The sequence below is a fragment of the Nematolebias whitei genome, chromosome 1 (genome assembly GCF_014905685.2).
Source record: "Nematolebias whitei isolate Nwh7 chromosome 1, NemWhi1, whole genome shotgun sequence".
Taxonomy (NCBI): domain Eukaryota; kingdom Metazoa; phylum Chordata; class Actinopteri; order Cyprinodontiformes; family Rivulidae; genus Nematolebias; species Nematolebias whitei.
Genome location: NC_056498.1, coordinates 70190766 through 70203534, shown reverse-complemented (window position 1 = coordinate 70203534; position 12769 = coordinate 70190766). Strand labels below are relative to the sequence as shown.

The 12769-nt window shown below is 39.7% G+C and overlaps 1 protein-coding gene across 2 annotated transcripts in view; it reads left to right on the top strand.

Moving 5' to 3' along the window:
* LOC119413374 (spectrin beta chain, non-erythrocytic 1) overlaps window positions 1–12769 on the top strand; it is a 193832-nt gene that overhangs the window by 144531 nt on the left and 36532 nt on the right. For both annotated transcript variants that reach the window (XM_037680425.1, XM_037680432.1), the window contains 7 exons: window positions 1698–1961; window positions 3661–3885; window positions 5977–6066; window positions 9006–9284; window positions 10020–10150; window positions 10235–10439; window positions 12213–12587. In XM_037680425.1, the coding sequence (XP_037536353.1) occupies window positions 1698–1961; window positions 3661–3885; window positions 5977–6066; window positions 9006–9284; window positions 10020–10150; window positions 10235–10439; window positions 12213–12587 (1569 nt within the window). The remainder of the gene's footprint in view (window positions 1–1697; window positions 1962–3660; window positions 3886–5976; window positions 6067–9005; window positions 9285–10019; window positions 10151–10234; window positions 10440–12212; window positions 12588–12769) is intronic.

The following is a 12769-nucleotide window of genomic DNA, read 5'->3' as shown; positions in this document are numbered from 1 at the left end:
ATTTTAACTTTAATACACTTTAATAAAGAGCGTCAGGTCGGCACTATTTGTGTTTATAGAGAAATAAAAAACATCACTACTAGACTTTTTTACTTGTGTTCAATCAACACTCATCTAAATGATGTTTCTCACGAAGCTTGAGGACAATAAGGTGTGGGGTTTTAAAGACATTTCAACTTTACTGCACATTTTATTTACACAGCGTCTCTTCCACCTGCAGCGTCTGACGACGTCACAGTTACTGCTAAGCTAACATGCTCCACTTCTCTCAAGCATCCTCCTAACATGAATATATGTTTATGATCAACCCCACCCCCCCGGTCAACAACTGCCCCCACTAAGCTCGCTAAAGTGGCGCGCGAGCAACACAGAGGTGTCTCCTTCTCCTCCACCTGTGCACGTTTTCTGCCGAGGCAGTAACTCAGCAGCTGCTGCCTGCACAGTTTCTGCTCTTTGTTTAGAGTTGGAGGTAACCTGTTAAACCTGGAGTGGAGTTTTAGTGGTTTGAGTATTCTCCTATTAATCAAGTGGAATGGATTCATTCACGAAGAAAGAGAAACTGCGCTGCCTGAACTAATATTTCATAGTAAAAGTGGGGTAGCCCAAATGAACTTTTTTTTTTTATGTGGGGGGGACATGTCCCCTATAATGGTTGTGATGCCTATGTATATAAGGCATTTTAAACCCTTCCCACACTCTTGCAACATTCTAAACAATGTTTCTAAACTCTAAAGCTCTAAAAGAGCACAGAATGTCATTATTTCAGCTCTCTGCTCTCAGCAAGCGCTCTTGGCCACGCCCACTTCTCCACTCTGCACGGTGAACAGCTGATCAGCTGCAGCAGGAAGTTTATCCTACAGTATGGGCTGCACAAATGTGCAGCAGGTGCTAAATAATTTAAAATAATTAAAATTTCCTGCTGACAGTGCGGCTCATCCATCAATCAGCCAGTTGTGTGTCATGTCCAATCTTATTTTGAAAAACCGCGATAGAGCGAGTCAGCGATAAACGAACCGCGAAGTAGCGAGGGACTACTGTATTACAAAGCGGATAATAAAGTATTGTCTTATCATAGCTTAATTTATTTTTACTTATCTATTAAAGTTATCTATGTAGCTTAAAATAGCATAGCTTTGAAGCACATTTTATCCTGCTTTAGTTTAGCGTCATTAAAGTAGCTTAATATTGTTGGTTTTTTTTACATATTTTAGGTTAGCACATTTATGAACAAAATTTACCTTTTATTTGCTTATGTTTGTTTGTATAACTTGGTTTAAAAATAGCTTAGTATTTAGCCTGTTTTACATCATATTAACTTAGCATAATGACTGTTTGTTTATGCCTGTCTTAATTTATTTTTGCGTACTTTGGCTTAGTTTAAGTATATTTTAGCCTATCATAATTTAGCCTAATTTGTATTAATTTAACTTAGTTTAGTTTAGCTAAATTGTTAAATCATATTTTATTTTAGATGGTTCTCACCTGTGTTATCGTAGCAAATTGTATCTTTTGTTTGTTCTCGTTTATCTGATCTTGGTGTCTCTGAACGTGTTTTTGTGACGTCAGTTATCACTGTGAGGGAAACGCATCTCCTTTATGAGTATCTGAGACTCCTGTTCTTGTACCAATATGTCCTTGTAATTTATTGTCTCAGTCTATGAAACAAACGTGTATTTTGAAAACAAACTGTGTTGCAGGATGGTCAGGCGCTGATGTCGGAGAAACCTGACACGGAGGCCATGGTAAAAGAGAAGCTGGCGTCCCTGAAGACGATGTGGGACGACCTAGAGTCCACCACCCAGACCAAAGCCAAGTGTCTGTTCGACGCCAACAAGGCTGAGCTGTTCACACAGAGCTGCGCTGATCTCGACAAATGGCTGACGACCCTGGATGGGCAGCTTCAGTCTGACGACTATGGCAAAGATCTCACCTCAGTCAACATCCTGTTGAAGAAGCAGCAGGTGAGGAGCAGTAAGATGTTTCACAGCTTCAGCTTTTACAAAGGTTTTCTTGAAAACTAAAGTTTCTATATAGTTTCAGTTTGACTACATACCATTCCTCTTTAGTTTAGAAAGCTGAACAAAATGTGTAAAAATGATGCTTTACTGTTAGGTTTTGTTTTACACATTTTAAATACTAAGCCTGTATTCTTTCAGTAGTATGATGAATGGATTTGTGTAACCCCCTAAAGTTAAAGGGCACTTTTAGGCCTTTTTGAATATAAATACTTTGTTTCCAACAAAAATTAAATTAATAGCTGAGGGTTAAATCAGGCCCACAGATGAACTCAGTTCAGCCCGCCATTGGGTTTATATTTAAATAAAACTAGATTTTTAACCCTAAAACAAATTTACTTAATGTAAATGGATGTCCGGCCCCTGAGCTCCTGGCTTTCAGTACCTGTGGCTCCTCGAGCAGTTTAGTAGAATAGACCTGCTGTAGAGGATGTTAAAAATGCAGCTGCCAGTTAAAAGACAAAGAGGTGAATGAATGCAGTTTGAGATGACATGATTTTGACATGTGCAGAGGAGGGACAGCGGACATATTGAACAAAGGATGTTGAATAGGAAGAGGGGGAATGATGACGACCAAAGAGAAGGTTCATAGATGCAGTGTGCCAGATTGAGGGTGAGAAGGAGGCAGATGAGCTGCTGAAAGAATACAAAAAAAAATGAAACCTTTAAATATTGCTGATATTTTTAACACTAGCATTGTACAAACGAAGCAACATGTCTGTTTCTGAGTTGGGTTTGGATATCTGAAAATACCCTACAAAGGAAAACGGCAGCTTTTCTTTATGTCCCCTTTAAATTCCCGAGAAGAACCTGCTGTTGTTTAGTCATGTGAGTGGAAGTCGAACCAGCTGTTACATAACTCACACGCTCATCTGACGGTCGTTCTGTAATCTTTAATTCGATGTGTTTGAAGCTCCGCTCAGTAAGTAGATGTGTGTGTAGTTTGATTGTCGGGCGGTCCTCGTGTTGATGAGTCCAAACGTGTGTTTAATAACCGAGCCGAAGCTGCAGAGTGTGTGGGATGATCAAACTAAAGCTGCTGCTGCCTCCTCGTCACGTCTGAGCTATAATTTTCTGAGATGGAGCGTGTTAGAGTTCATCACCAGCAGCAGAGCGTTTGATCTGTTCAACTGAAAATCCCTCATTACCTTCCTCTTCGCTCTGGATTTAATACACTTTGTTTTTTTTATTTACTGTATTTACTTTGATGTGCAGCCATTTCAGCCTCACATCACACCAGCTGTTCCTGCAGCAGATTGTCAGGACATTATCACCGCGAACAAGCTCGTTTTACTTTATCTTACCTAAAAATACAAATGGGTTAAAATGATCTTCAAAGTCATCTTAAAAGTTTATATTTTCTTTATTAACAGAAGCTCTGGTGTCATGGAAACAGCAAATAAGTGCTCAAAACTGTGCAAACAGCTATGTTGATGTGCATTCTGCTTGTTTTACTCTAAAGTTCTGTCAGATTTCTTGTCTATTTTTGATTCATATTTCTTGTTCTCTTGACCTCAGAAAGACGTTGTTACTTGTTCGGATCGTTTCGTTAGATTAGCACACCCACTGGGTGTTTTTTCAGTCCACATTTGTGCTCTTTCTCCTCACCTCCCTGTTTGACTTGTGCGTTGCGCTGCTCCTTCAGATGCTGGAGAGCCAGGTGGAGGTGCGTCAGAAGGAGGTGGGAGAGCTGCAGAAACAGTCACAAGCCCTGAGCCAGGAGGGGAAAGGCTCAGATGAGGTGGACGGCCAGAGGATCACCGTGGAGAAGAAGTTCCAGGGCCTCCAGGCGCCGCTGCAGAAGAGACGGGAGAACCTGATGGCCTCTCGTGAGATCCACCAGTTCAACAGGGACGTGGAGGACGAGATTGTGAGTTTAGTCTGAGATCACACTAAGATCTGAGTCCAGATTGTCTTTGTGTTCAAGGAAGAGTTTCACCTACTTAAAATAAGAAATGGAAAATAAACTACAGCTGGAAGTTATGACGAAGCATGACTGCTTTTCCTGCTTTTAATGGTCATTATGTTGTGGTCTGTCGTACTTTACAGAGCTTTTGGGCTCTTAGTGTCTTCATCTAAGTTTTTTATGTTTTCATTCCAAGCAGCCAGACTTTCCAGTAATAGTTTGGTCTTGATCAAAACCCCCACCATCTGCTCCTTAAACAGGTTTCATTTGAAAATGAGTTCTAGTGGCTCAGTGAGACTACCTGTATAAATAAAGGATAAATAAAAAAAAATAAAAATTAAGATTTTCTCTGGATTTCTCACCTTACAAACTATCCTAAATTATTCCACAAGGATTGAACTGAAACTGAACTAAAAGACGACAATTTCTTGCAAATACTGTCTTTTTTTCATGCTAAAGTTTTAAACAGGAACCATCCTTTTCTGTGGAAACATTGCAGATTTGTGTCTTAAACAAAATAAATCTTGACAATAATGTTCCACGTGATCTCATGTGATCTGTTAGTGCTCAGACTGCATGATGGAGATGACTCTTAGCTACGATCACACCAAGTTTTATCTCAATAACTGTAAATTTCAGTGGGTTAGAGCCATTTTGTTATTGCTAAGGCTGGTTTGGCAGCCATCTTGAATTCGATAGACTTCTAAAATTAATCAGTTGTACATCCAATGAGAGTTTATTATAATTTTGTTCACTGTTTCTCAAGATATTTGCTAACAGACAGATCAATGCACACATGTGCAGGCTGTTGTGGTAGCAGGGGATGTAAAGCAGCTAAAGTTCAAAGTAAAACTTCAAAAAGTCTGAACATCTGTTGATTACAAAAGAAATACTGAAAAGTCTGACTGCTTGGAAGGAAAATGTAACAAAACAAGGACTGGACCAGACAGGACCACACTGTGGGTCTTCAAACATCACGTGGAAACACTTTTCAAATCATTGCTGATAGAATATTTTCAACATATTTGTCAACACCAGATAAGACATTACTGTATTTTTCGGACTATAACTCGCACTTAAAATCCTTTAATTTTCTCAAAAACTGACAGTGAGCCTTATAATCAGGTGCACTTTATGTATTAATTCTGATTGTGCTTACTGACCTCGAACTGATTTTATGTGGTTATTGTGAATGTCGAATAAAGTTTGACTTATCTGTTTTGTTTCTCTTAAAGCACCTTGGAATCCCAAAAATACAGTATCAATAAATGATAGATAAATAAAACTGGCAAAAATTACAAGTTCCTTGCATGAGTTCATGCTTTTGGAATTTTGAACATCTTTGAAATACCAGTTTTCATTAAAATTAGTCACAGAATGGCTGAGTGTTTGGAACCCTTTTGTTTTCGTATCTTTACAGCTGTATTGTTTTGTTGATGTGGGTGCTAACGCGTGACAATTCTTGCCCGAAATATGCCAAGAATTTGTCACAACGTGTCTTCATTTGAGATTCTAGGTGAAAATTGGCTTAATTTCTCACAATTTTCTGTCTCCATTCAGTCTCTAACAGTTGCAGCTTAATGAGAGACAACCTTAAGCAATGTTTGTGTACTTAAGCTCTTAGGGGTAAAAGTCTGGCCCATTTTTATTATTACCACAGACTAAGAGTTCAAAAACTACTAATTTGAATATTAGGTTGAGATATGTCTGGTTGATATTTTAAAAAAGTCTTGTTTCATGTTGTGAAATGATGTGACGTCATTGTGAGTTGATTTAAGCTTTTTCATAGTTTGTAAGTTGCAATTAATTTATCAGAGATGCTGTCTTGGTTGTGTTGCTTTTACATTTCATATCAATAAATTCACCTTCATGTAAAAATGGAGATCAGTAAATACATTGTAGTGATACCTACAGTTTTGGCATCATTGTTGCAAGAAGACTTAAAACTGCTTTAGAAGAATAAATGTAGTTGTACGTTTTACATTTGGGACAGTGTTGTAGCAAACCTTAGAACAGCAGAAATAAATGATTCTGTATGCATGGGTTTTCTTTTAGCTATGGGTGGAGGAGAGGATGCCTCTGGCCACGTCCACGGACCACGGACACAACTTGCAGACCGTCCAGCTGCTCATCAAGAAGAACCAGGTACACAGCATGTAACTTCAACATTTATTAAAACAAATTACGCCTACGGGACTACCAAATCCACCACAAAACTGTAATATATAGTCTGGAAACAGACTGCTGCTGTTGAGGCTGGTGGACCAAAACATAATTTTCCTAAATAGAAGAAGAAATAACTTTTATTGTCATTGTACCCATGTACAATGAAATTACGTTTGACGTCTCTCTGGGTCAACATATAGGAGAAAGGTAATAGAGGCTGTACAGTTGGAGAGACACAAAACAAAAGAAAATGTGACAAATATGAGTAAAGTGTCTTCAGTCTCAAAATAGAAGCTGGAACATGTGCAGGTATTTACATTGTCATAGATGTTTCTACTAATTATGCAGTAGTACAGATAAAATATGCAGCTTTGTGTGTCCCTTTTTATACAGTTTTTCTGCTGTGGCTGTTTGTCAAAGTGGGATAGGTGGAGTTAACAAGTTAGTATGTACAGTTTTACACGTTATGGTACAGTGTTGCTTGAAAGTTTCAGTTCAAATCAATTCCGTTACAGTGCCAAGTCACCAGACATCATCTCAGGGCACTGAACAGAAGCGTTCATATTCATAAAAAGCCAATTAATAAAAGTTATCTAAGGAAGCCAGCACACTCGTTGAATCTTCACTTTGGCACAGTCTCCCATCCTGAGAAAGCACAAAGGCAACAGTGGAAAGGAAAAACTCTCTTTATAACAGGAAGAACCCTCCAGCAGAACCAGGCTCAGGACGAGCCTGCTTTGACCGGCAGTTTGTGAACTCTTTATCATTTTCTATATTTCTGTATAAATATGACCTAAAACATCATCAGATTTTCACACAAGTCCCAAAAGTAGATAAAGAGAACCCAGTTAAACAAATGAGACAAAAATATTATACTTGGGCATTTATTTATTGAGGAAAATGATCCAATATTACATATTTGTTAGTGGTAAAAGTATGTGAACCTCTAGGATTAGCAGTTAATTTGAAGGTGAAATTAGAGTCAGGTGTTTTCAATCAATGTGATGATGATCAGGTGTGAGTGGACACCCTGTTTGATTTAAAGAACATGGATCATCATAGTCTGCTCTTCACAACATGTTTGTGGAAGTGCATCATGGCAGGAACAAAGGAGATTTCTGAGGAGCTCAGAGAAAGTTATTGATGCTCATCAGGCTGGAAAAAGTTACAAAACATCTGTAAAAAGTTTGGACTCCACCGATCCACAGTCAGACTGATTGTGTACAAATGGAGGAAATTAAAGAGCATTGTTACCCTCCCCAGGAGTGATGGACCAATAAAGATCACTCCAAGAGCAACGTGTGGGATAGTCAGGGAGGTCACAGAGGACCCTGGGGTAACTTCTAACAACTGAAGGTCTCTCTCACATTGACTGATGTTAATGTTCATGAGTTCACCATCAGGAGAACTGAACAACAGTGGTGTCATGGCAGGGCTGAAGGAGAAGCCACTGCTCACCAAAAAGAACATGGCTGCTCGTCTGCAGTTTGATAAAGATCATGTGGAGAAGCCAGAAGACTGTTGGAAGAATGTTTTGTTGATGGATGAGACCAAAATAGAACATTTTAGTTTAAATGAAAAGAGTTGTGTTTGGAGAAAGGAAAACTCTGCATTCCTGCATCAGAACCTTATCCCATCTGTGAAACATGATGGTGGTAGTATCATGGTTTGGGTATGTTTTGCTGCATCTGGCCCAGGACGGCTTGTCATCATTGACTGAACAATGAATTCTGAATTATATCAGAGAATTATGAAGGAAAATGTCAGAACATCTGTCCATGAACTGAATCTCAAGAGAAGGTGGTTCATGCAGCGACAATGACTCTAAGCACACAAGTGGTTCTACCAAAGAATGGTTCAAGAAGAATAAAGTTCATGTTTTGGAATGGCCAAGTCAAAGTCCTGACCTTAATCCAGTCCAGATGTTGTGGAAGGACCTGAAGCAACATTTCATGGTTCGCCTTAAACCTGACCTGAATAACAAACAGTCTCTAAAGAGCTCCAAAATTGTTCAACAAGAGATGATGGCTTATCACAAGTCAGGCTCCTCTAAGGTACTGAAAATACATTCACAACACAGGTTGCATGACACTACTCTGAACATACACTTCAAAGCCAGTAATATTCAGCCTTCATTACAAGTTCAAAACATTCGCGGATGGATCCCTAATTTATGTTACGACCATGAAGTAGGACCATGATCTTCTGTGTTCTACTTTGTTTTAAATATGACTTGTGGAGCCTTCCGAACTATTATCTGTGAATAGTTTATTTGAGGTACTCTTTACTTTTTACAGTGTGACTGTGCATGGATGTATGCTTTGTACCACTGCAAACCAAATCTACCATTGGCTATTAATAAAATAACCTAACCTAACAGAACTGAATGAACAGAGAATATTGTGATTTTTCAGTCAAGGGTTATGAATGTTTTTATATCGCGTCTGAGAAAATGTATGCCCTCCTGCCATGAGAACTTGCCGTTCTTCTGTCACTCAAAACATTCTCTTATCTCAACCTGGAAACTGACTTACGGTGTCTCCCTGACACCCATAAACCTCTGTACAGACAGGGACACCCACTGAACTCCTCTGTACTGTTACGATGTTCTAAAAGGCAACAGAAGACCAGAGTAAACAATGTTAGTGAACATTTTTCTAACAGAGACTGAACAGGAAGTTGAGATGTTAACATTTGTATTTGTCAAAACAACCATATAAGATAAAACAATAAAATTTCTCAGCAAACCAGGCACCCAGCAGCCCTGTTCACTGGTGAAACGAGTCTTACACTCTTATACAAAACTCCAAAGACTTGGTATAAAAAATGTCCATTTTCAATTTCAATTGCCGTATCTTTGTTGATACGTAGGTAAAATTGAATAATGGTGTTTTTCTGTCTCATTTTGAAATTTGCAGACGCTGCAGAAAGAGATCCAGGGCCACCAGCCTCGATACGACGACATCTTCGAGCGCAGCCAGCACATTTTGAGGGAAGGCAGCCCCATGGCAGAGCTGATCCGCCAGCGACTCGCAGACCTCCAGTCTCTGTGGGAGCAGATCAAGAAAGAGACAGAGAATCGCCACTCACGTCTAAATGAGGCCCACAAGGCCCAGCAGTATTACTTTGATGCTGCTGAGGCCGAGGCTTGGATGAGCGAACAGGAGCTCTACATGATGTCAGAGGAGAAGGCCAAGGTGAGCAAGGCAAACGTAAAAGCTGAGTCAGTGTCAGACTTTTCTTGGCTCTTTTGTTTGTTTGTTTCAAGGATTTTTATATATCTGGAACAAAAGAAACAGAAGGTTAAAAGTTAGTGGTTCAAAATACCAAAGTTCTTGCTCAATAATTCAGGTGTAAAATCCAACAATGTTCAGTCAGGTCATCTGGACGGTTTCTTTTTTTTTGTGCCGAGACGTTTCGGACGTCATCCAATGGACTTCTTGAGTCTGAGGAACCACCAAGCAGAACTGATTCTCCACCAGCAGCAGAACTGATTCTCCACCAGCAGCATACTATAAAGTGGAAAAAACAAAACAGTTTGCTGGTGCTAAGAGGGCCTCTGGGGCCTCTAGATCGACGAGGGTAAGGGTGGGCCCTGGAGGAGAGGGCGTGGAAGACTCTATGGTCTGAAGCTATGTCTCAAATGCTTCCTGCGTATTTGAGACATAGTTTAAAGAGATTCAATGATTTTCAGTTGAGCAGAGTTGAATTAGTTGTTTTTGTTGTATTTTATTTTGAAAATCTTCAAAAAGTCAGTAGAGCTATTTCTTTTTTCATATATACATACATATATATATATATATATATATATATACATATATAAACTTTTCACTTTAGTTCCAGGTTCTGTTTCATTTCCTCCTCAGCTTGTCTAACTGAAACCTTTCACTTTAAGCGCAACAGGAGCAGTAACCCCTCTGTGTTCCTCGCAGGACGAACAGAGTTCAGTGGCCATGCTGAAGAAGCATCAGATCCTGGAGCAGGCTGTGGAGGACTATGCCGACACGGTCCACCAGCTGTCGAGCACGAGCCGGGGCCTGGTGGCAGCTGGACACCCCGACAGGTGAGGTGCAGGTGTAGAAAATGTTGAAGAGGTCTAAATTAGTAGCAAAGCGATGACTGCTGATGCTCTTGTTTCCTGCCGCAGCGAGCGCATCGGCATGCGCCAGTCTCAGGTGGATAAGCTGTACGCAGGCCTGAAGGATTTGTCCGAGGAGCGTCGGGGGAAACTGGACGAGCGTTTCCGACTTTTCCAGCTCAATCGGGAGGTGGACGACTTGGAGCAGTGGATTGCAGAGAGAGAGGTGGTGGCTGGATCTCATGAGCTCGGCCAGGACTATGAGCACGTCACTGTGAGTCCCACAAACACATTTCACAGCAATTCAAACCCAAACTACAGAAAACAGTCAAAAGTTATTAATTTCTTCTGTGTGAGACTTGCTGTACGTATCTTCTAAGCCAAATGTATGGTTTTCACATCTCAACTTTATACGTCTGATTGTAGTTACACAAAACCTGATGGTTACAGAAGAGTGGAAATGCATTGAAAAAAATCCAATTTAATAAAAGCTTAGCTGTTTTTATGGTTCTTTTATCTCGAGCTGAAAAAGATTTGACTGCAACTATTCTTTTCTTCATCTGAAACAATTCAGCTACAGTCTCTGAAACGGACGCCTAAAGTTTTCATTTTGATCCAGGCTTCCTGATGTTTATATATTTGTAGGTTTCCTGTGTCCACAGTCTGGTTCACAGCATCTTTAAATGTTTGAAATGGGTGCTTTCGCTGCTCAGGGATGTTTTTCCTTCAGTTTACTTCAATTGCATTTATGGAAATTACCGTATTTTTCAGCCTATAAATTGCATTTTTTTTGCATAACTTGCATGCCCTGTGACTTATACGCTGAAGCAACGTATTTATGGATTTTTTTCCCATACTTATAAACCAGTTTTTGGCTGAGATATGATTGTTTTCATTCATTCTGACTGAAAATATTGAACACTACCATTTTCAGCTGCTAGATGGCAATCGAGTAGTCATGGAAACAGGTAAAAGTGGCTATTAATGACACAATCGGCTTTCCATATACGTCCACCTTCATCCAGCTCGCCTGGAACAACCGTCAAATCAGCTTAATTTTGTTGCGTCACCCCGGCAAAATACAAGTGCATTTATTCAGGACAAGTTCAACTGAGACACACCTTTGCTATAATGTTGAGCAAACAAATAATAGTTTTTAAGTGTTAATCTTGTTAAATTCTTGTTAAAGTCCTCCCGTGCACGCTCCCGTGGCCGCCATTTGGCAGCCCATCGATTTTTGGCACAACACCGGCCCACATTTCCAGGTTGTCAGCGGTGATGCGTAACAAACGCGACGCGTCAGCGGTGACGCATAATAAATACAACATATATCTATTGGCCATATATTTATGGATTTTTCCACTTTATTAGACATATTTGGACTGATGTGACTTACAGGGCGTGCGACGTGTACGGCAGAAAATATGGTACACTTCTGATATCAGCTGTGGCCAGAGCTTCACTCACATTCTTTGATAAAATATTAGGATAGTTGGAGAGTTTGTTAATCGTCTTCATTGAGCACACTTCTTTGATTAACAATGTTAAACATGTTGTCCACATGTAAATAAGACAATAGAAGGGATTTAAATTTCTTCCTAGATCCTCATGTTTGCATCTACAGTCTTGATACTTGTAGTTTTAAATCTGTTTATTTTACGTTTCTGCCAAAATAAACAGCAAACAAACAAAAAGTTTCAGGATCAATCAAACCAGTTCTGATTATGATTTGTAGCTGTTGTGGTGCACTTAAACCTTGCTATTTTTTCACACAAAATGTATTTATTATTATTATATTTAATAAATTATTGCTAATCAAAAAGTCTGGATTTAAAAAAATATATATTTTAGTTTATTCTGTCATGCATACATTTTATTTGAATTGGTCATGTGAAGCCCTGTTATGAAGCAAAATATTTCTATCAGACATTTTTCCATCAGACATAATCTTGAATATATTTTAAAGCATAAAAACGAACCGACCATGAATTGATCCAACGCTAAATACATTTGACACCCATTCATTGCACTGTTTTTTTTTCCTCAGATGCTGCAGGAACGTTTCAGGGAATTTGCACGCGACACAGGAAACATTGGCCAGGAGCGTGTGGACACCGTCAACCGGTTGGCAGATGACCTCATCAACTCTGGCCATGGCGACGCCGCCACCATCGCTGAGTGGAAGGACGGCCTGAACGAGGCCTGGGCCGACCTGCTGGAGCTTATCGACACGCGAACTCAGATCCTCGCTGCCTCCTACGAGCTCCACAAGTTCTATCATGATGCCAAGGAGATCCTTAATCGCATCCTGGACAAACACAAGAAGATCCCAGAGGAGCTGGGCCGGGACCAGAATACTGTGGAGACCCTGCAGAGGATGCACACCACCTTCGAGCACGACATTCAGGCTCTGGGAACGCAGGTAATGTTTCTGGAGTCTGAAAAAAAACTTTTTATTGTTGCTTCTAGTTGACTGTTTGCATGAAGAAAATAGGACATGAACAAAACAAGTTGGATAGTTTTAATCACACACACACATACATATATGTGTATATATGTAGTTTATATATAAATATAATATTATAATAAATACATATATATATA